At 47.2% G+C, this 21,482-nt stretch overlaps 1 protein-coding gene across 2 annotated transcripts; it reads left to right on the forward strand.

Annotated features, from left to right (window-relative positions):
• The first annotated feature begins 2,780 nt into the window (after nucleotides 1-2,780).
• Nucleotides 2,781-20,830, forward strand: Cmbl (carboxymethylenebutenolidase homolog). Of its 2 annotated transcripts, XM_058574501.1 has the most exons (7): nucleotides 2,920-2,938; nucleotides 4,046-4,133; nucleotides 11,761-11,993; nucleotides 13,854-13,961; nucleotides 15,416-15,558; nucleotides 19,370-19,461; nucleotides 20,116-20,830. In XM_058574501.1, the coding sequence occupies exons 3-7, from the start codon at nucleotides 11,779-11,781 to the stop codon at nucleotides 20,293-20,295; spliced, it is 738 nt and encodes a 245-aa protein (XP_058430484.1). In that variant the 5' UTR covers nucleotides 2,920-2,938; nucleotides 4,046-4,133; nucleotides 11,761-11,778; the 3' UTR covers nucleotides 20,296-20,830. The 2 variants fall into 2 exon arrangements, with proteins under 2 accessions (XP_046286300.1, XP_058430484.1); XM_046430344.2 differs by lacking the exon at nucleotides 4,046-4,133 and having other exon boundaries at nucleotides 2,781-2,938.
• Nucleotides 20,831-21,482: the final 652 nt, after the last annotated feature.

A 21,482-nucleotide genomic window follows, 5' to 3' on the forward strand; every position in this document is an offset into this window, starting at 1 on the left:
TCCATACCAACACGTTTGCAGTGAGAAGGACAGGAAGTATGTTCATCGTGATATGAGGCTTGATAATGTCTGTCCTCTGCACCAATCCAGGTGGAGCTAAATTTCCCAGAATCCCCCTTTCTGGTGTGTTTCTAGTTTGTGTTAACTGACAGAGCCAGGAATTGAACCCAGGGCCTGGTGTGCAATAGGCAAGTGCTGTATCACTGAGCCACATCCCAGCCCTGGAGAGGTGTTCCTGGGAGAGGTGGAAGGGAGCTAGAAGCCACTCTGGCTGTGTGGTTCCTGATCTGCTGACTCACCCAGCAGTTAGCTGGGCCAGCAATTGCTTTACTTGCCCCTGGTGCTTCCTTCCGCTTCTCTGACTCCTGGGCCAGGTGTGGGAGTTTGGTTCCATGAGGGAGAGCTTTGGAATTTTGCAGGACACTCTCATTGTCAAGATCAGCGGCCACAGGGATAGACACAGATGGATCTGTTTCTGGAAATTTCCAAGGCTTGCTCATGAGGTTCCAGCTGGCTCACGATCTTTCCTGATTGTTCACCTACCTGGGAACTTTGACCTTCAACACTGGATACAGAGGCTTAGGGGGACTGTCTAACCAGCCTCTAAGTTATGTAAATGGATTCCCTGTAGTAAACAGTCTGTGTGTGTATGCATACACCTATACATACACATGTGGACAGATCTCCTAGGGGTTCAGTTTCCCAGGTCCCTGGGCTTCCTGAATGAGAGTCTCTGTGGTTAGGTTCAGTACCCTGGGGTTTAACAAACCCTACAGGGATTCTGATGCATGCTCAAGCCTAATCCAGTAATTGCCTCATTTTTAAGGAAATAGGCTAAAGAGAAGCTACATGTCTTTGGGGGTAACGAAAAGAATGGAAATAGGAGGCATCTACTCATGAAGGCAAACACTAAACAGCCCCTGTTTTGAGAAACCTCAGGCTATATAACTTGTGAAAACCAGACTTTCATCAACCAGATTCAGTGGCCCAGTTATAGGTGACAGTTTCTCCTCTGGTCACACCCTACTCAGCCGGGATCTCCTTCTCAAGCAGTCCTGACCTTTTATAAAAGTACATGCATAAATTTAATACTAGGTTAGCAAACTGCAGCAAGGCAGAGCCTGGTGAATATAAACTCCCTTCTATTAATAACAGTGTTATTAAATAAGAAGTTAGTAATGATGCTTAGGGAGCTAAATTTAGCAAATACAGAAAAATGATATGTAACTAGTCATATCTATTCTTTCCACATAAATGTAGCTTTAAAGATGCTGAAAGATCACTGGGCACTATGATACTCTCCTGTAATCCCAGGGGTTTGTGGGGCTGAGGCAGAAGGATTGCAAGTTCAAGGCCAGCCTCAGCAATTTAGCAAGGCCCTAAGGAACTCAGTGAAACCCTGTCTCAAAAATAAAAAGGGCTGAGGATATGGCTCTGTGGTAAACTGTCCCTGGATTTAATCCCCAGTACTAAAACAACAATAACAACAGCAACAACAAAAGATGTTTAAAAACAGTCATAGAAATAGTTTGGTTTTAGTAGAAAACTGTGCTTGCCTAGAACAACACCTGCTGTGCTGTTCTCTTCCAAGGATTGTGCAACTTTGCAGCTTGCACTTAATCAACAGAGAAGCAATTCCGCCCTTCCAGGAGGTACACAGGAGATGATAAGGGTCATGATTCCAGCTTTCTGTGAAAAGTACCCTATGGAAATGTGATTAAGTATCACACACCTTACCCCTGGTCTCTGCTGTTATTAACCTGCTTGCCACCCCTCTCAGGACAAGAGTCCCCAGGGAAAGGTCTCAGCCTGGATCCACAGCTCTTCCTATTAAGCATAGCTAAAGTAATATGGCTTCACCACCTAGGACCACAAGATTTGGGGTGAAATTCTTGTGGCACCGGGAAGTTGCTCCTCATTTTTTTTTTGCACTGTTAACTTACTTTTCTTCTCTTTCTCTTTTCTTTTTCTTTCTTTTTAAAAAATCTTTAGTTGATTTTATTATTTTTTTAAATACACGATAGCAGTGGAATGCATTACAATTCTTATTACACATATAGAGCACAATTTTTCGTATCTCTGTATATAAAGTATGTTCACGCCAATTTATGCCTTTATACATGTTCTTTTTTTTGCATTACAATTCTTAATACATATATATACCACAATTTTTCATATCTTTGTTTGTATATGAATTATGTTGACACCCAAGTATGTGCCAGGGATTGAACACAGGGACACAGGGGCACATTTCCAGCTCTTTTTTATCTATCTATCTATTTATTTATTTATTTTTAAAGACAGGGTTCGGCTAAATTGGTTAGGGCCTCCCTAAATCGCTGAGGCTGGCTTTAAACTTGCAATCCTCTTGCCTCAGCCTCCGGAGCAGCTGGGATTACACGAGTGCACCACTGCGCCAGGCTCCTGTTAATTTTTTCAAATAGCCTTATTTTGAGTTACAACCGAGAAGTTACAGGTCTCAGGAGCTGGGCACTACCTAAACGTCCCTGGCTGTCAGTCTCCCTCCTCCGGGCCTCCCGGCCTCCTCCCTCCCACCTGCTCTGGGGACACACTTCCCAACTCCCGGGCCTCCCCGCCTCCCGCCCTGGGGACACCTCGTCGCCCCCCACGCCCGGTGTCGCTGCCCGCGCCCCTCCCCCTGCCTGCAGAACGCTCTTCCCCCGCCTCCCCCCACCCGCTCGGGTGCCCCGGCCTCCCGCCTGTCCCCTCCCTTGGCTCGGGCTGTCCCTGGAGCCCACGAATCCGGGTCGAGCCTCGGCCCCGCCGGGAGGCCGGCCCCCTCCGTCACCGCGTCGGCCTCCCGCGGGGCCGAGGCTCCTCCCCGTCCCGGCGCTGGCTCTCCCGGCCTCGGCTCCCTGGGCTCCGGCTCCTGCTGCGGTCTCCCGGGTGCAGGGCAGTTCTCAGGCCGCGCCGCCAGGTAGGTGCGCGTCGCTGGGGACAGAATCCCCGGGGACAGAATCCGCTGGACTCGCGGTGGGTTTGCACTGTGGCAGAGGGCTTCGCGGGGCGCAGGTGGGGACCTTACCAAAGTGCATTTCATAAGCGGGTTCTCCTTAAAGTGGCACGTTGTCCCTCCAAAGAAGCAGCGCCCTAAACCCGCCGTCACCGGCGACACATTTCCCACAGGTGGCTGGTCCTACACGTAAACTCAGGGAAATCACACTGTTTACCAACTCGTGTTGGTTATTGCCATCGAAGGCAGCGTCAGTAGTTGCTCCTCTGTGCCGCTGAATACTGTTTTTGCAGCTATTTCCCTGAGGTTGGACATTTTGGTCGTATGGTTTTTATGAATATACAACTGGAGAAAGAGCATATTTGCATGAACTCACTATCCATGTTTCCTTAACGGGCGCACAAAGGAGGAGGCGCGGTCACATTACGAGGATGACATCGTGGATACTGGATAGGTCTGGATAGAAAAGACAGTACAGTGCACACCCTGGGTGAGACCCAGGCCGTGCTAACATTGCGTACTGCCCTCTCTGTCCACTTGCTGATGGAAACGGCCACCTGTTGTTTTCAGAGCCCATGTAAAATAAGGTGGTCAGAAATGAGCCCTGCGCATAACTGGGGAAGCCTGTCTAGGCCTGGGAACAGCGAGAGAAAAGGCAGGTCCGAGGCCGGTGTGTTCTCAGCCCCTGTAGCTTTCTAATCCATGCTATGGAAATTACATACCCTAAGCAAAATACAAGAGCGATTACTGAAAAAGTCAATACCTGGAGGAGTTGACTTTCATACAGTCACCTAAGGATAAGTATTGGCCCTGCCCTGCCCTGCCCCTGAAAGATTGGAAATCAGTTGCCCTGCAAGTTCCTACAATGTTCAACTAGTAAGACACCAGCCCTTCCCTGTTGGACTCTGCCTTTCTGTATTATCTTCCCATGTCCCCGTGAATCCTGCTTCCCCGTTGCAGCACACTTGGCTTCTGTTTCTCAATTTCTAAAATGCCCAGCACTTTATTTCTTGAGTTCTTTGCTTGTTACAGTCTCATTTTTGTTGGTAAAAATATCCGTTTTCTATCCAGGCGCAGTGGCACATGCCTGTAATCCCAGTGGCTCAGGGGACTGACGCAGGAGGATTGCAAGTTCAAAGCCAGCCTCAGAAAAAGCAAGGTGCTAAGCAACTCAATGAAACCTTGTCTCTAAATAAAATACAAAATAGGGTTGGGAATATGGCTCAGTGGTCAAGTGTCCCTGAGTTCAGTCCCCAGTAACCACCATCCCACCAAAAAAAATCTTTTGTTCTCTATTTCTGTTGTTCATTATGTGAGGAAGTTTGACTTCTGAGTTATTTAAATCCTTGGGGTACCATGGCAGGAAAAGCACATGCTGACCATTCTTTACTACCCGTTTCTGATTTCCACTGGGTGTTTGGTTACACTGTTGAAAGATAATTTTCAGCAAAAGATAAAATCTATGACTTTTCCATACAGCTATAAAAGGCAGCACAGGTGAAGATTGTATTTTATTCATTATTCACTAAAGAGGGAAACAGGTAGATGTCTTAACTAGTTCAAGAAAGAAGTCAAGAAGTGCAAATGTATGTGGATCAGGGATGCCCCAGGGAGGTACAGGAGGAGGAGGGGGAGGAGGAGGTGGGGGAGGAAGAGGAGGAACCTGGAGCCCAGGCTTTTGCAGATCACACCCTCAACAGAGATCCCCGTGGATTTTGACTTGTACTTTTGTAGAGGGAACTGTGTGAGGCAGAGATGAAGGGGCCACAGGAACCGCTCTGTGGGTGAGTGGGCCTGTGATCATTCACATCTATGCGGCATCTTGCATGAATGTTTATGGTAAAATCATGTGTTTTCTGCAGCCAGCCATGGGGAGCTTGCCAAAGAATGTGCAATAAGGTGTCCTCTGTATGGGCATGTCCTAGCCATCCCTGGTGCTACCAAGAGTGCCCTGACTCCTGTACGTTTTGCCAGTGGAGACCACAGAGCTGATCTCAGGGTGGTTAGGGTGTGGCCCCAAACACACCTGCAAGCAGTAGAGACGTCTTCCTTGTCGTACATGAGGACTTTCACACTGAGGGCCCCACTGCACATGTCAGGGCTACAGTCCTGGCCCTGTACCGGCCATATCACTCCTACGAAGGACCCTGTAACATCTAGGAGAAACTGCTTCAGTGGAAAAGTATCACCATTTATGCTTACCCTCCTGGGCTGTCTGATTCTAGACCTGCTCATTATACTCAGATCATTTCACAACTCTTTCTAGGTCATGTGTAACTGATAGACTGATAGATTTTGTAAAATCTGTCTTGACTTGTAGAGAATTGATTGACTTCCTCCTCCGGAAGTCTGTTTTGTCTCTATTTGCATATAAATTCGTGATCTTGATTTTTTTTTTTTTTTTGCATTAGGGATTGAACCCAGTAGTGCTCAACCACTGAGCCACATCCCCAGTTCTCTTTTTTGTTTTTTTGTATTTTATTTAGAGACAGAGTCTCTCTGAGTTGCTGAGGGCCTCATTAAGTAGCTGAGGCTGGCTTTGAACTCATGATCCTTCTGCCTCAGCCTCTCAAGCTACTGGGATTACAGATATCCACTACCGCACCCAGCTTGACTATCTGTATGAGAGTGATGGTTTCACTTTTTTCTGGAAATTATCTTTTCAGAAATTAATCATGGGGGGAGGCAAAAATCCTGGAAGGCATATACAGAAAAATGTACTTATCATACAATTAGCGGAGAGTCAAGGGCATGTTCCCTGGGACTTGCTGGGACTCCAGGCAGGCCAGTCCACAGCAACTCTGCTACAGGACTTGGCCCCAACACATGGGCTCGGGCTAGCAGCTGTGAAAGGTCTGGGCCAGAGTCCAGCCTGCCACAGTTGGCACACCTAGCCCTCTCCTGGCTGCTGCCCCTTCTGAGAAATAGTAAACTTGAAATACCCATCTAGAAGGCCACTCTTTGGCTATAAGAATTTCTTCTGGAATGTGGACAACAATTGAAGATCAGCAAACGATTCATATCAGAGGCTGCTTTGGAACAGCCAGTGTTTCCCGTGGTCCCAGGTCCTCACAGGATAGCTCAGGTGAGAACTCAGTCCATGTGCACTGGGCTGCTATCGATGCTCAACTGTTGTGACATCTCTTCCTAATAATAGTTCCATAGGAGCTTGTGAAAAACAAAACCAAGAAAACAAGAGGCAATTTTTCCTTGGTTGAATAACTGCTTATTAATTTATTTTCTTGTAAAATCTAGTTATCACAGCCGGAGGTGCACACCTTGAATCCCAGCAGCTTGAGAGGCTGAGGTAGGAGGATCGCAAGTTCAAAGACAGCCTCAGCAACTCAGCAAGGCCCAGAAGGACTTTGTGAAATCTCATCTCAAAGTAAAAAAATAAAATGGACTGGGAATGTGGCTCAGTGGTTAAGTGCCCCTTTAATTCCTGGTACAAAAAAAAAAAAAGTATCCCATTTGTAATTATGAAACACTGAGAATGTTCAGGAAAATGAATGCAGGGAACAATAAAACAGCCACTCATTTTCATTTCACCCAGATTTAAAAGATACCATCTTGTCTTGTGGACTTCAAGTCAAAGTTTTTTAAGGAGATACAATGTAGCAAGTATGATTCCTGCCTGGTAACCACTTGGTTTCTTTCCTGTGCATGACATTTTTATTACAGTATATTTATTAATAATATATACATTGTTTTGTCATTAACATTTACTTAGCATCAGAATACCTGTTATCTTCTTACATAGCCTTGTTTTTGAGACACCATATTGGTAAATATAAATACAGTTCATTCATTCTGACATGTGATTTATTTCCTGGGCAGCTGTAACAAATTTCCTCAAAACAGAGGGTAGAAGTGCATTCTCTCAGTTCTGGAGGCTGGAAGTCCATGCCAGCAGGGCCATGCTGTCTCTGACACCCATGGGGGAGAGCACTTCCTTGCCTCTCTCAGTTTCAACGCAGCAGTCCTTGGTATTTCTTGAGTGGTAGACACCTCTCTCCACTCTTATCGCCGTCTTAAAGTGGCCTTCTCTCCAGTGTGATTCTGTGTCCAGATTACCTCTTTCTTTTTCCTTTTATTTTGGTATTGGGGACTGAGCCCAGGGTGCTTAACCACTGAACCACATCCCCAGCCCTTTTTTATTTTTTATTTTGAGGCAGTGTCTCATTAAGTTGCTTAGGACCTTGCTAAGTTGCTGAGGCTGGCCTCCATCCTCCTGTCTTAGCCTCCCACATGGCTGGGATTACAAGCATGTGCCACCATGCCTTGCTAAAGATACCTTGTGTATTTTATCTCTATTCTAAGTCTCCTTTTTTTAAAAAAAATATTTTTAGTTGTTGATGGACCTATTGATGTGCAGTGCTGAGAATTGGACTCAGTGCCTCACACAGACTAGACAAGTGCCCTACCACTGAGCTACAACCCCAGCCCTAAGTCTCCTATTTTTTAAAAGTGATATTTTATCCTAGTCTATAGTGTTTTTCCAATTTGTTTAAGAAGTCTTTATCTTGTTGTAACTGTTATTGTCTTATTAACCTCATTGTCTTAGTTATCAAGATGAAAATTCACAAGTTTTTTTTTCTTTTTTTTTTTTATGATGGAAGATTCCAAGTTGGGGGCGGGGGTGCTCCTGGCCTCAGTGGCCTGTCCCTCTCTGTCAGCACTCGGGCGTCACCACCCCGCCCCCACCCCACTGTGAGGCAGATCCCAGACAGCTGCCCGTCCGTCCATCACGATGATGTATCTACAGCAGACAAGGACCCTGCAGCGCAGCCCACGCCTGCCTCCTCCCTGCCACGGCTGGCGATAGTTCCCAGGGTCCTTCTGTAGTCATCAGTATTCAATTTTCTACAATATCTTACTTAAAAGAAATGATCCTTTCCTTTATGGCATATGCTATTTTGGGCTCCTTTAAGAAATTGGGCCTACTTCACGGTTGAACAAGGAGGAGTTCTCCTACGTCTCCTCCCAACAGTTCAATTCTTTCCTGCTTAGGTTTCTGACCTCCGACAGGTTTGCTGGCTGCGGTTGGCTGGGATCCTTTGTGATTTGTTTTCCCAGCTGTGCGCCATGGCCTTGGCCAGTCCACCCTCCCACTGTGGATCCACAGTGCCCTCCGGCTTCCTGGAAGGACTCTCAGAACCCGCAGAGTCTGGCCCCACGGTGGCGCTGGCTGGGGAACGTGGCCTGGCCGTCCTCTCTCTGGGCCTTGGATCCCTGCCTCTCCCTTCTCCAGGTCCAGTCCCACTCTCACCCTGAGCGTGACTCTGCTTCTTAGTTCTAAGAGCAAACATTTTCTTAAGGAGGGAACATTCCTGTATATAACCACGGTCACCGCACCTTAATCACACCTTATAAAACTGACACCAAGATGGGCACCTGGCTCAGGAGGCCAAGGCAGGAGGATTGAGAGCTCAAGGCCAGCCTCAGCAATTTAGCAAGGCCCTGAGCAACTCAGTGAAACCCTGTCTCTAAGTAAAATACAAACAAGGGCTGGGATGTGGCTCAGTGGTTAAGCCGCGGGGTTCAATACCTAGTACAAAACAAACAAACAAATAAGAATAAAATGGGTACTACTGCATAGTATAAAGTGATGAGCGCTGTCATCCATATTCACTTTCCTGCTTGTCTTTGTGTCTCTTCTAGCGGTTCTCAATTCTGAACCACGACTTAGGTGAATTTGTTTTTCTTTTGTATCTCTTAATCTAGAACTGTCTCACTGCCTTTTTTTCTTTTTACATTTTGAGTTTTGGTGCTAGGCATATAAAACAGGTGAGGAATATTCCCATATTTGCTATGCTACCAATTAGTCAATTTTGTGTTTTCAAATTTATTAGCCTAAAGTTGTTCACAGTAATTTTTTTTTCCTGAGACAAATCCTTTTTATTTTATTTTATTTTTTTAGTAGTTGATAGAACTTTATTTATTTGTGTGTGGTGCTTAGAATCAAACCCAGGGCCTCACACAGGCTAGGCCAGCTCTCTACCACTGAGCTACAGCCCCAGCCCCCACAGGAGAAAAATCTTATGTATCCATTGACTTAAGTAAATAAAAGGAACCCAGGGCCATGCCTTGCTTGGCCTGTGCTCTACCCCTGAGCTGGGGTGTCCCAGCTAAACGGAGCATCTTCAGATGCCTTTCCTTGGGGACCTGGTTTCTGGTTGACACGTGTTTTTCATTGTTTCCTTTTGGTTAACCCGTTGGGCTGGAGCTGTGCCTAATTCATGACTCTTCAAGGAAGCCAATTTTAATCTTTTGGGATTTTCCCCAATGCATGTCTTCTTGTCCTTGTTTTCTCTGTGTCGGGCTTGCTGTGGCCTGAATGCTGGTGTCCCCCCAGTTCATGTGTGGACCCCTCGTCCCCAGGTGATGATGATATTGGGAGGTGAGGCCTCTGGGAGGTGCAGAGGTCGTGAGGGTGGAGAGCTCATGACAGGGATTAGCGCCCTCATAAAAGAGGTCCCAGGGAGGTGTCTCCTCCCTCCGTGGTGTGAGGACACAGGAGAAGGCACCCACTGTGAGACAAAAAGTGCCCCCCACCAGACTCTGAGCCTTCCTTCATCTTGTTCTTGGCTTCTCAGCCTCCAGAACTAGGAGAACCACACCTCAGTTTATGAGTCACGTAGTTGTATTTTATTACAAGATAAATACACTAAGACAGGGTTTATTCAGTTATTTTCCTTAACTCATTTTTTTTGGTGGGGAGGGGATTGGGGATTGAACCTAGGGGCACTTTTTTTTTTTTTTTTTTTGAGACAGGGTCTTGCTGTGTTGTTTAGGGCCTTGCTAAGTTGCTAAGACTGGCTTTAGACTCATGATCCTCCTGCCTCAGGCTCCCTAGCCACTGGAATTACAGGCATGCACCACTTGATGCTTAGTTTATTTTCATTTTTTCCTCTTGTCTAATATATGCAATCTACATTGTAAAGATTTCTCTAAGTATTAATTTTTGTCATTTTTTGCTATGTAGTATTTTCTTTGTAATTCAGTTCTAGGCCTTTTGACTTCCTATTATGATTTCCTTATACATGTAGAACATTTTTTTTATGTAAAATCATTGTTGAAACTTGCATTTTGGCCAGGCCCCATGGTACACCCCTATAATCCCAGTGGCTCGGGAGGCTGAGATAGGAGGATTATGAGTTCAAAGCCAGCCTCAGCAACTTAGTGAGGTCCTAAGCAACTCAGTGAGACCCTGTCTCTAAATAAAATACAAAAAAGGTCTGGGGGTATGGCTTGGTGGTTAGTATGCAGGTAGTTTGCTAAGTGTTCACATCTGCTTGGAGAGGCTTTGCTGGCTAATTGTTAGTGACGGGCCTACCTATATCTTTGGGTTAAGTGTTCCTAGCTCCCTCTTTCTGATGCAACACTAAATTTAAAAAAAAATCCAGCATGAGAATCTGTCTTAATGAGTGAGTTGACATGTTTACATTTATTTGGATTCTTTCAGCTACATAATTCCATACTGCGGCGGTGAGCAAGTTTTCTGTTTTGTTCTTTAAGCTTTGTGGGTCTGCTCTCCTTTCAAACCCCCTCTCACTGGGCTGTTCTATCTGGTCTTCGTTTCTTTGGATGGCTTCTGTGGGTAGGATTTAGGAGCTCCCCTCTTAGACGGGGCAATGCTCTTCGGCCTGGACCGTGGCCGTCTTGTGGTGAAGTGGGTCTGGTGTGCTTCTGCCAGGTTCTCCAGCGGCTTCCTGGCCCAGGGCCACTGTCACCTTCGTCTCTCAGGCTGCTAAGTACACCTGCTTTGCAAGTCCCGTCTAGTGTGGGGGTGCTTGTCCCCTTCCACTCAGAGCTGAAGGTGAGATGAGCTTCTCATCCTGGTTGATAGAGCTTTCTGATCCTGGTTGATAGAGCTTCTCTTGTTTTGTTTTGAGACCCCCCCCCCCCCGCCTGTGAACTTCCAGGGCTTGACCTTGCAGAGGTGTGTCCTGGTTACCAATTCCCATCTGGAGTGGTCCTAGGCCTCACCGGACACCAGTCCTAAGCCCCTGATTGTCTGGCTCTGTGCCTGCGATCACTGTGCTGCTTTACCATCTGCCGTGTGACTTTCAGTTTCCTCTCCAGCCCTGGCCCCTGGGGACCCTTTTCCTGTGAGCTCTGCCATTTTTATTGTTATTAGTGTTTATATTCAATCTGGCATTTCTACTGTCTGCAATGGGGATGGCTCCTCCTGGGCCCTCATCCTCTATGTTGCCAGAGCCAGAACTACCATCAATTTCTTTCTTTTTTTTCAACCACTGAGCCACATCCCCAGCCCTTGTTTTTTTTTTTTTTTTGTATTTTATTTAGAGACAGAGTCTCACTGAATTGCTGAGCGCCTCGCTGTTGTTGAGGCTGGCTTTGAACCCGTGATCCTCCTGTCTCAGCCTCCTGAGCTACTGGGAATTCGGGGTGTGTAGCGGCACACCCAGCAGCATCAATTTCTTTTATAGTAAATACCGCAGATGGATTTAAAATGATGTTTTCCAGTAATTTTTTTTTTTGGTACCAAGTATTGAACCCAGGGGCCCTTTACCACTGAGTCACATCCCTAGCCCTTTTAATTATTTTATTTAGAGACAGAGTCTCGCTAAATTGCGTTAGAGCCTTACTAAGCTGTTGAGGCTGGTATTGAATTTGCAATCCTCCTGCCTCAGCCTCCCCATCCTCTGGGATTACGGGGTGTGCCACCATGCCTGGTTGTTTCCAATACTCTTGATTATCATTTACTATTTGTGATCTTTAGATTTGAACCATCCAGCCTACACTGTATGTTTTCTCTGTAGCTGACTTTGAGGTCTCCGATGGCTAACGAAGCTCATCCCTGCCCCTGTGACATTGGTCACAGACTAGAGTATGGAGGCATGGGGCAGGAAGTCCAAGTCGAACACATCAAGGCTTATGTCACCAGATCCCCAGTCGATGCAGGCAAAGCCGTGATTGTCATTCAAGACATATTCGGGTGGCAGCTGCCCAACACCAGGTACATGGCTGACCTGATTGCAGGAAACGGATACACGTGAGTACAAAATCCTGTTCCTTTGCTTAATTCATGTAAATTTCTGTGGTCCATTTTGTTCTTCAGAAAGAGAAACAAAAGCAAAAGCCTTCTCCTCTCTCTGCTTCCTCCCCTCCCTGTGGTGGAGGGGAGGGGAGCTGCCAAGGGGTCCTGAATGGCTGCCTCATGGAAGACACCCCAGTCCCTGGGCCTCAGGTCCTCCTGGGGGTTCTTGGCCCTATAGACTCTGGGACAGGGTCCTCTCACCACACACAGGACAGGACACCTATGCACACATCCCCAGCTCTGAAATGGACCCATTTTTTGGCCCCTGAAGCATGTCAGCCTTGGGTCAGATTTCATGTGGACAGGAGGTACCCCTGGCTCATCCTGATCCAAGCATGTCCCCTCCTGGCTGTATCTGAATTAGACTGGGTTCCAGAAAGAGCACAGTGAGACTTGGCTCATCACTCTGCGTTTACGCCATGGCAACCCTTGGTAGAAGCTTCAGGAAAGTACGCAGATGAGTAGAACCATCCTTCTCCTCCCACTTCAGAGAGCGGAAAGCCCAGTGGCCCTGAGCTGGGGACACCATGAGATGGCTTTGTTTTCTCTAAAGGAGAGGCTGCAGAGCTGACGGGAACCTACCTTGTTCTCCTCAGTAGAGAAACTGACTTAAAGGAACCACAGCTGCTGTGGCGTGAAAGGATGTCACCGTTCATGTCCCCAGACTCCCTGGAGGATGAAGCAACCTCGATTTTTAGGGCAAGACCGACGATAAGCGGCCAGCCCTGATGCCTCTGGCTTAGGCAGAAGTGCCAAAGGCGTGACGGGGAGCGGGGCCCCCAGTCCTGCCAGCAGCCCTTTGAGGAGGACTGTCCCCTGGCCATTGGCAGATCAGGAAACCAGGGCATAGATGGAGGTTTGCAGTCATGCGGATGCCCCCGGGCACCCTGATGCAAGCAGCCAGCTGACCAGGGCTGAGTGGGCTCGGGGCTCCTGGAGTCCTGTGGGTGTCCTTAGCTGGAGTCGGAGCAGCAAGGCTGTCTGTCTGTGACTTGCAAGGCACCTTCGCATTTACACCACTCCCTCCACCCTCAAGTCTGTCCTCGGAGGCTGCGGCGCAGGGTGCCTTCCATTGGTCCATCGAGAGAGAGGCTAAGAGTGGCCCAGTGACTTGGGGTCACACCATAGTGGGTGGGTCACACCCGAGTGGGACTTTCCTGAGCCAGGTTTTGGGGCTGCGCCTCCTCTGCAGGAGGGGCTGGGCTCCTCCACCATGGCCACCTCCCGACTTTGGGAAGGGCTTGTCCCTCCTGGCTTGATGGGGAGGGATGACCTGGACTCTGGAACCTGGCTTGTTCTCCCTGTCTGGCCTCTTCTAGAACCCTCGGTGGACCTTACTCTCTGGGCAGGAAACTGTGTCCTGTTGGAGCCTGGGTGGAGGCCTGGGAAGTTGCTTGCTCATAGTGACTGGCCATTCGGACCATGTGTCCCAGGCCAGTGGGAGAGTCCAGGGGGCTCCTGGCCCTGCAGAGAGGTGCAGCCCTGGGGGTGGGGACAGGAGGGGCCCTCCAGCTGCCAGCCACAGGCCCTCGTGTCAAGTGCTGGAGTGTCCCAGGGGAGTGCCCAGTGGCCCTGTCCTGCCCAGGGCGGGTGGCTCCCCGAGTGGAGGCCAAGTGCCTGCAGTTGTGAAATCTGAGACACTGGGACTTGGCACCAGTTGCCTTTTTTGCTGCAATCAAAGTTGGCCTTTGTGGCCACCAGTTTCCCTTCTCTGTGACCAGAGCTGCCACCTGAGCAAGTGGCTAAAGAAACGTAAACAAACGCTGTGTCCAGGCCACTGTGAACCCAGGGCTGACTGACGTCCACGTTTCACAGAACCATCGTTCCCGACTTCTTTGTGGGGCAAGAGCCGTGGAGCCCCACTGGTGACTGGGCCACCTTCCCCGAGTGGCTGAAAACAAGAAATGCCAGGAAGATCGATAGGTAAGTCACCGCAGGCACGGCAGCTCGGGGGCAGCTGGAGGGGAGAGGGGCCTGGCTTCACCTGGAGAGGCCTCGAGTCCTCCCTCCTCCCGGGAGGACCTCAGTGGACTGGCCCAGAGGGTCCATCCTACAGCATAAAGGCAGAAGGTTGGATCTGCTGCAGTGTGTGAGCTGGAGGTAAAGCCGACAAGAACTCCGGCCACCCCAGCAGGTGCAGGGGCTTCCTTCTCAGAGGGAGGATTGGAAGGGGTGGGCAGAAGCTTTGTGTCCCATCAGGTGTTTGTTTATATCCATAACAAACCCATCCTGAATGCTTAAGCAGTCATGAGAGTTACTGTCTTATAGAACTGAGAAAAGGTAGGTATCGGCTTCATTCTCAGGTAGCTCTTGCCTCTGGGTGGCAAAGTGGCTGCAGCAGCTCTAACCTTCCATTGCTTCTCTCCCAACTACCCAGCAAGTCTCATTTTGTCTCTTTGGTTATGACTGGATCAGAAGGTCTTCCTCCAAGTAATCATTGTGGCCAGGAGATTGCTCTGCTGTGGTTTGCCAGGCAGCGGCCACCTATTCTACTCCTGGAACCGAGGGCAGAGCCCTCTAATGTGTGTGGATGGAGGGGTACTTCATCCACAGCTGGATTCTGAAGCAGCAAAAAGCATCCAGTGTTCACCCAAGTAGAAGAATATTTATAGAAATGCCTTCCTTCTTCTCATCCCTCCAAATGAAGGCATTTATTCCTAAAATGAAAGCGTTCAAGAAAGTAAAAAACCTGAAGGGCCCAAACTGTTCTTGTTACCTTTTATTTTGCAGAATTACTTCAGGACTGCTCTTGTCATGTCATGAAGATAACTGAATGCACACAGCAGGCTGTCACGCGTTCCTTTAAATGGGCTCAAATATACGTTGTGTTTTAAAGAATGAGGTGACAGAGCTGCTTCGTTCTTTTGTTTTTAAAAAAATCATAAATATATATAGCACTTCTTCCCATCAGATCCGATAGAACTTTCTGGGCTGGCCTTGTACCCCGAGCTGCACTTGGTAAATCAACCATTGCAAGACAGGGCCACTATTCTAATAGCCCTGGTGGCTTTCCAAATTGAGCTCGGCTCTTTGGGCAGAGGAGGCAGGGGCGATGCAGAGCGGTGGGCCTGTGTCGGATCAGAGAGCCCGTGGGACCGGCTCAGTCAGACCAGCACCTCCCTGAGTGGAGATGGGGGGACACAGCAGCTTCTCTCCCGAGGCCGGGAAGGGCGCCGTGTGTCTGGGGGACAGTGCACAGGCCTGGCTGGGCTGGGGGCGCTGGGGGAGGTGCACGCTGGAGGGGGCTGAGGCTGGAGCTCGGGAGCGGGGACCCTGGGCGACTTCAGACGACAGTGGCCGAAGCTGCCCGCTCACCCCCGCTCGGCCCTGCCAGGCTCCCAGGGTAGCCCGGACCTGACAGCTTCTCTGTGTTCCAGAGAGTTCGACGCTGTCCTGCGGTACCTGAAGCAGCAGTGCCACGCCCGGAAGATCGGCGTCGTGGGCTTCTGCTGGGGTGGCATCGCCGTGCACCACGTGATGATGACGTACCCAGAACTCAGGGCGGGGGTGTCCGTCTACGGTGAGTCCGCCTCGTGCGTCCCGGGGAGGGTGGGCGCGCTCCTGTGCCCTCAGGGCGCTGGGTGAGCCCCGGTCGCCACAGGCCTCTCCCCGGGTGCAGCCCAGAACCCATGGTGCCAGGCCAGGCCCGTGAAGACATGGGCTTTGAGATGGGCAGGCGGTGCCCGGTGCTGACCGCGGCCTGAGGTGGGAGGAGCGCTCAAGTTCAGGAGTGAAGATGGGCAGGGGTTGGGCAGGGGCAGGGCAGGGGCAGGGCAGGGGCTGGGCAGGGGCTGGGGCAGGGCTGGGGCAGGGCTGGGCAGGGGCTGGGCTGGGGCTGGGGCAGGGGCTGGGGCAGGGGCTGGGCAGGGGCTGGGGCAGGGCTGGGGCAGGGCTGGGCAGGGGCTGGGCTGGGGCAGGGGCTGGGGCAGGGGCCGGGGCAGGGGCTGGACAGGGGCTGGGGCAGGGGCCGGGGGTGCAGCGCTTGCTTGGCACGTGGGAGGCACTAGGTTCGATCCTCAGCAAGCATGCAAAAATATAAAAACAAAGTGTTGTGTCTACCCACTATATACCTATATTTCTATATCTATCTATATATAGATTAGCTAGGTAACATGGCAAGACCTTGCTTCAAAAAAAAAAAAAAAAAAAGAAAAGCTTTAAAAATTTGAAAATAATATTGGAGATTGTAGGTTTGTAATATGGTAACCACAGGGTATCCTGGCGAGTGAGCAGTTTGCACCCCAACCTCTAAATGAGGTCTCCATTTCCTCACCTAGCATTTCTTTCTGTGATGATCATTAACAAGCTATGTAGATATATATGAGTATATGTACATGTATATTTTAAAATTATAATTAATTATTTTATGGTTCTGGGGGTTGAACCCAGTGGCTCTTTACACTGAGCTATATCCCATCCCTTTTTATTTTTTATTTTGAGACAGGGTCTCACTAAGTTGCTGAGGTTGGCCTTGAACTTGTGATCCCCTGTCTCAGTCTCCCACATTGCTGGGATGACAGGTGTGTGACTTAATACATAGCTAATTTTTTTTTTTTAAAAGGGTCTCTCTATGTTGACCAGGCTGGTCTTGAACTCTTAGGCCCAAGTGTTTCCTGATACACTGGTACTACAGGTGCATACAATCTTGCCCGACTTAAGCAATATATTTATTAGCAACATCTGTGAAAACATTTTTCCAAGCTATGAATTGCTTTCAACCAATATGCACTCACACACACATATACACAGATGGAAAGAAAAAGAAAATCCACTCTAAAATGCAAATAGTAGCTTCTACATTTTAAATAATTTTTTAAAATTTGTTTTAATTATTTATATATGACAGTAGAATGCATTCATGTACTTTGATATATCATACATATGGGATATAATTTCTCATTTTTCTGAGTGTACATGTTGCAGAATCATATTGGTCATGTAGTCACATATACAGTAATAATGTCTGTTTCATTCTACTATCTTTCCTATTCCCACATCCCCTCCTCTCCCCTCCCATCACTTCCCTCTACCTAACCTAAGGTAATTGTATTCTTCCCTAGTGCCCCCTTCCTTATAGTGAATTAGCATCTGCATATTAGAGAAAACATGCAGCCTTTGGTTTTGTGGGATTGGCTTATTTCGCTTAGCATGATATTCTCTAGCTCCAACCATTTACTGGCAAATGCATAATTTTACTCTTCTTTAAAGCTGAGTAATATTTCATTGAGTATATATACCACATTTTCTTTATCCGTTCATCTGTTGAGGGACACCTAGCTTGGTTCCATAGTTTAGCTATTGTGAATTGAGCTGCTATAAACATTGATGTTGCTGTGTCACTATGGTATGCTGATTTTAATGAGCTAAGGAACTGAACAGACACTTCACAGAAGAAGGAGTACAATTGATCAACAAATATATGAAAAAGTGTTCAACGTCTCTAGCAATTAGAGAAATGCAAATCAAAACTACTCTAAGATTTCAACTCCTGTCAGAATGGCAATCATCAAGAATACAGGCAACAATAAATGTTGGTGAGGGTGTGGAGAAAAGGTACACTCATACATTGCTGGTGGGACTGCAAATTGGTGCAACCACTATGGAAAGCAGTGTGGAGATTCCTAAGAAAATTGGGAATGGAACCGCCATTTGACCCAGCAGCTTCTACATTTTAGTCAAAACAAACCAGAGTTATCATAGCAAGGAAATGAAAGCACTGTGTCTGTATTTAGACACTACATGCCAAGTATGTGCTACAGAAGCACTCGGAACGGACCGGGTGTGTGGTGCATGCTTGGGATCCCAGTGACTTGGGAGACTGATAGAAAGTTAAGGCCAAGTGGGATGTGGTGGTACACACCTGTAATCCCAGCGGCTGAGAAAGCTGAGGTAGGAAGATCACAAGTTCAAAGCCAGCCTCAGCAACTCCGCAAGGCCCTGAGCAACTTTTTGAGACCCTGTCTCAAAAATCAAAAAATAAAAATGGCTGGGGATGTGGCTCAGTGTACCTGAGTTCAATTCCTAGTACTAAAAGAAGAAAAAAAGAAAAAGAAAAAGAAAGGAGAGAGAGAGAAAAAAAGAAAATTCAAGGCTAGCTTGAGCTACTTCCTGGGACCCTCAACAACTCAGTGAGACTGTGTTTCAAAACGAAAATAAAAAAAGTATTGGATATGTAACTCAGTGGTCAAGCACCTCTGAGTTCAATTCCTAGTACCTGTCCCCCACTCCTACCCAAAAAAGCATTGAGACTAAAATATTTTGGAAAAAAAAATATAAAGACACAAGGAAATTTGACTAGTAAAGTCATCAAATTATACTAGTGTGTCACCAAGTTCTTTACATCAGAGTGTCATGAAGTAATACCTGTACCAATGATTCTTATTTGGCTTAATGGTTCCTCACTGTAGTATTTTCACCTACATTTGGCATTTAAAAAAACTCTTTAAATATTAACTTCTATGAAAGAAAGCAGACTCAGTAAATGAACAGTTGGGCTAGAGCACCGGGCCACCTCTTGTTAGGCCCAAAGGTGCCTTTGTGTGAATTAGCAGAAGGTGCTTGTGTGGACGCCTCACTGGCGCCACCTCCTGGCTGCTGCTGTGAGGTACGTGAGCTGCTGAGCCTGGTGGGGGCGAGTCCAGGGGACATTCAGTTGCTGTCCAGCCACATAGCTTTGCTGTGCTGCTGTCAGGAAGTTGAAAAAGATTAATTTTTTTCTCTTTTAAAATGATTACTTAGGTTGACTTCTTTCTCCATAGAAGCGGGTGTTCCGGAGGGTTGTCTAGAACCCCTGGGCTTGGCGGAGCATGCTTCTGACTGATCAGTTTCTAACCTTCTGAGTCAAGGAGGAAAACTAATTTTTCAGAGAATGACTTGCTAGGACCAGGCAGTCGCAGGCTGTGGGCTTGTCTGAGCGTAAAGGCCCATTCCAAACCACCCAGTGCATTGAAGTCAGAACCTGTGGGACTTGGGTGGGCAGAGGGAAAGTTCCAGAACAGTGGTTTGGCAGCTCTCACTTCTGTGCAAGTGAAGGCACATCCCAGGAGGGATACTCGTTAGACCCTCTGCGTCTTCACGGAGCAGCCTGCAAGGCCTGATTCCACACCTTGATGGCTTCACTTCTAGTGAGTGAGCCGGAGGGCCAGGTCTGGCTGGAAGAGTCACCCTGTTACACTAATTGTGTAGGCCAGGCCACTACTGTGGAACTGCTAAAAAAATACACAAAGCCCCCCAAATACATTTTTACTTTGAATAATCAAACCAAATTGAGGCAGTTTTCTGTGGCGTGACTGTGGAAATCATAGTCTCATGCCCCTGAATCCATCTTTCAGGTATCGTCAAGGATTCTGAAGATATTTACAGTTTAAAGAACCCCACGTTGTTCATTTTTGCTGAAAATGATGCTGTGATTCCCCTGGAGCAAGTAAGTTGGCACCTTTCCTCTTCTCACTTGTGTGTTTAAGAGCAGGTCTTGACATTTTGAGGGAGAAGTCTCAAAGCATTCATTAATTGCTGTTCCAGATGTTTTCCAACATAGACATTTTTAAAAGATGAGTTTTACCAGAGATTAAGAGTAGTGGGTCTGGGGATATAGCTCAGTTGGTAGAGTGCTTGCCTCACATGCACAAGGCCCTGGGTTCAATCCCTAACACCAAAAAAAAAAAAAAAAAAAAAAAAAAGAGTAGAATTATGCCAGGTGTGGTGATGCTCACCTGAAATCCCAGTGGCTAAGGAGGGCTAAGGCAGGAGGATTGCACAGCCAAGCAAATACTTCACCATTGTACTCTACCCCTAGCCTCCCACATTTTCAATTCATGATGTGTTTATTTGGACATGATTCCATATAAGCCTGTAATTGCTGTTGTATCATATTTATATTGCTCCAAAATCTTTGCCAGCAGCAAGAATTGTGTTAATTATAAATTATAGTTAAAATTTGGAATAATTGTGGAACTCGTTTACAATTTAAAGAATTGATGTTAAATCTCTTTTATGAACACTCACTGAAGATTTAGAGAATGAAAAATATTGCTAACAAGTTAAAATCACGGCATCACAAAAATGTTTTGCATACTAGGTCTCTTTGCTGACGCAGAAGTTGAAAGAACACTGCAAGGTTGAATATCAAATTAAAACATTTTCTGGGCAAACCCATGGTTTTGTGCATCGCAAGAGAGAAGATTGTCTACCTGCTGACAAGCCTTACATTGATGAGGCGAGAAGGAATTTAATCGAGTGGCTGAACAAGTACATTTAGTAGTAAACAGGTACACTCTCAAAACAAGATTCATCCAAACGGTTGCCTTCCAATACTTACCATTTGATTTTTTTTACTTTAAATAATTTCAGGATTCCAACATTTATTTTATATAATCTAAAATGCATTCAGTGGAAAATGTTAATATATGAAAATAATTTTAACATGTTTAAATAAAAAATAAAAATGAAATAAAAAAAATAAATAAAAAATAGTTCTGTACCTGGAGAATCTGAATGATCAATACCCTAGCTATTAGAAAACACTTGGGCTCTCCAGGGAACCAGCTGGGAGCACAAGTGTGGCCTCTCTGGTCTTTAACTGAACACATCCTTTAAAATGACTAAGGTGTGAAGAAACTTAACTGTGAGCTGGGGCAGAGTAAGATACACTTGGACTTTGTCTTAAGAGAACTGAATTTGTCACATTTATGTTGTAATGAGAAGTGTTATAATTAAAATGTTCCCATGGATCGAACTATATCAAGCTAATAAACTGACTTTGATGTCTCTGGGTTGCAGAGGCTGGCTTTAGACTCTTGATTCTCTGTGACTAGTTTATTTCTAAACAGAATGATGGAGTAGAGTAACCATCCTGCAGTTTTCTAGGCAGTGGTTTCCTGACCCTGGGGCTGGGGCTTACTGTGATGGTGGAGAGTGAAGTCCCTAGTGTGTACTTGCTCCTCCTCAGGACTGTTATGACTTAGGGCAAATGACATGTTGGGTTGTTTTCTAATTTGGTCTTGGGTCTCTTTCATGGAAGTGGCAATAAACTCTACCCAGCTCCAGAGGTCTTGGTCACAGATGTTTTCAGTGTGCCTTTCACAGGACACTTTTTTTGGGGGGTGGGGTGGGAACGGGGTTTTCCTATGTTGCCCAGGCTGGCCTTGAACTCCTGGGCTCAAGTGATCATCTTGTCTCAGCCTGTAGTAGTAGGGACTACAGATAGGTTCCTGTGCCCTTGCTGGATGACCTCATGCATACCTGTCTGACCTGTGTTCTCGGGCTCTCACATGACAGTGTCCTGCTTACTACTGAGATGGTGTTCCTCTAGGAAGGAGAGTGCTGATCCGGAGGGCAGTTAGGCTCAGTCAGTAGATGACAGAGGCAATGAACTGTTCAATAAAGCACTGGATACCAGAAGCAGCATTACCAACAGATCCTGGAAACAGGGGTAGCATGCCTCGC

This window comes from Marmota monax, unplaced genomic scaffold (assembly GCF_021218885.2).
Source record: "Marmota monax isolate L192 unplaced genomic scaffold, Marmota_monax_Labrador192_F-V1.1 WCK01_AAM20220418_F8-fsc00082, whole genome shotgun sequence".
Classification (NCBI taxonomy): Eukaryota; Metazoa; Chordata; class Mammalia; order Rodentia; family Sciuridae; genus Marmota; species Marmota monax.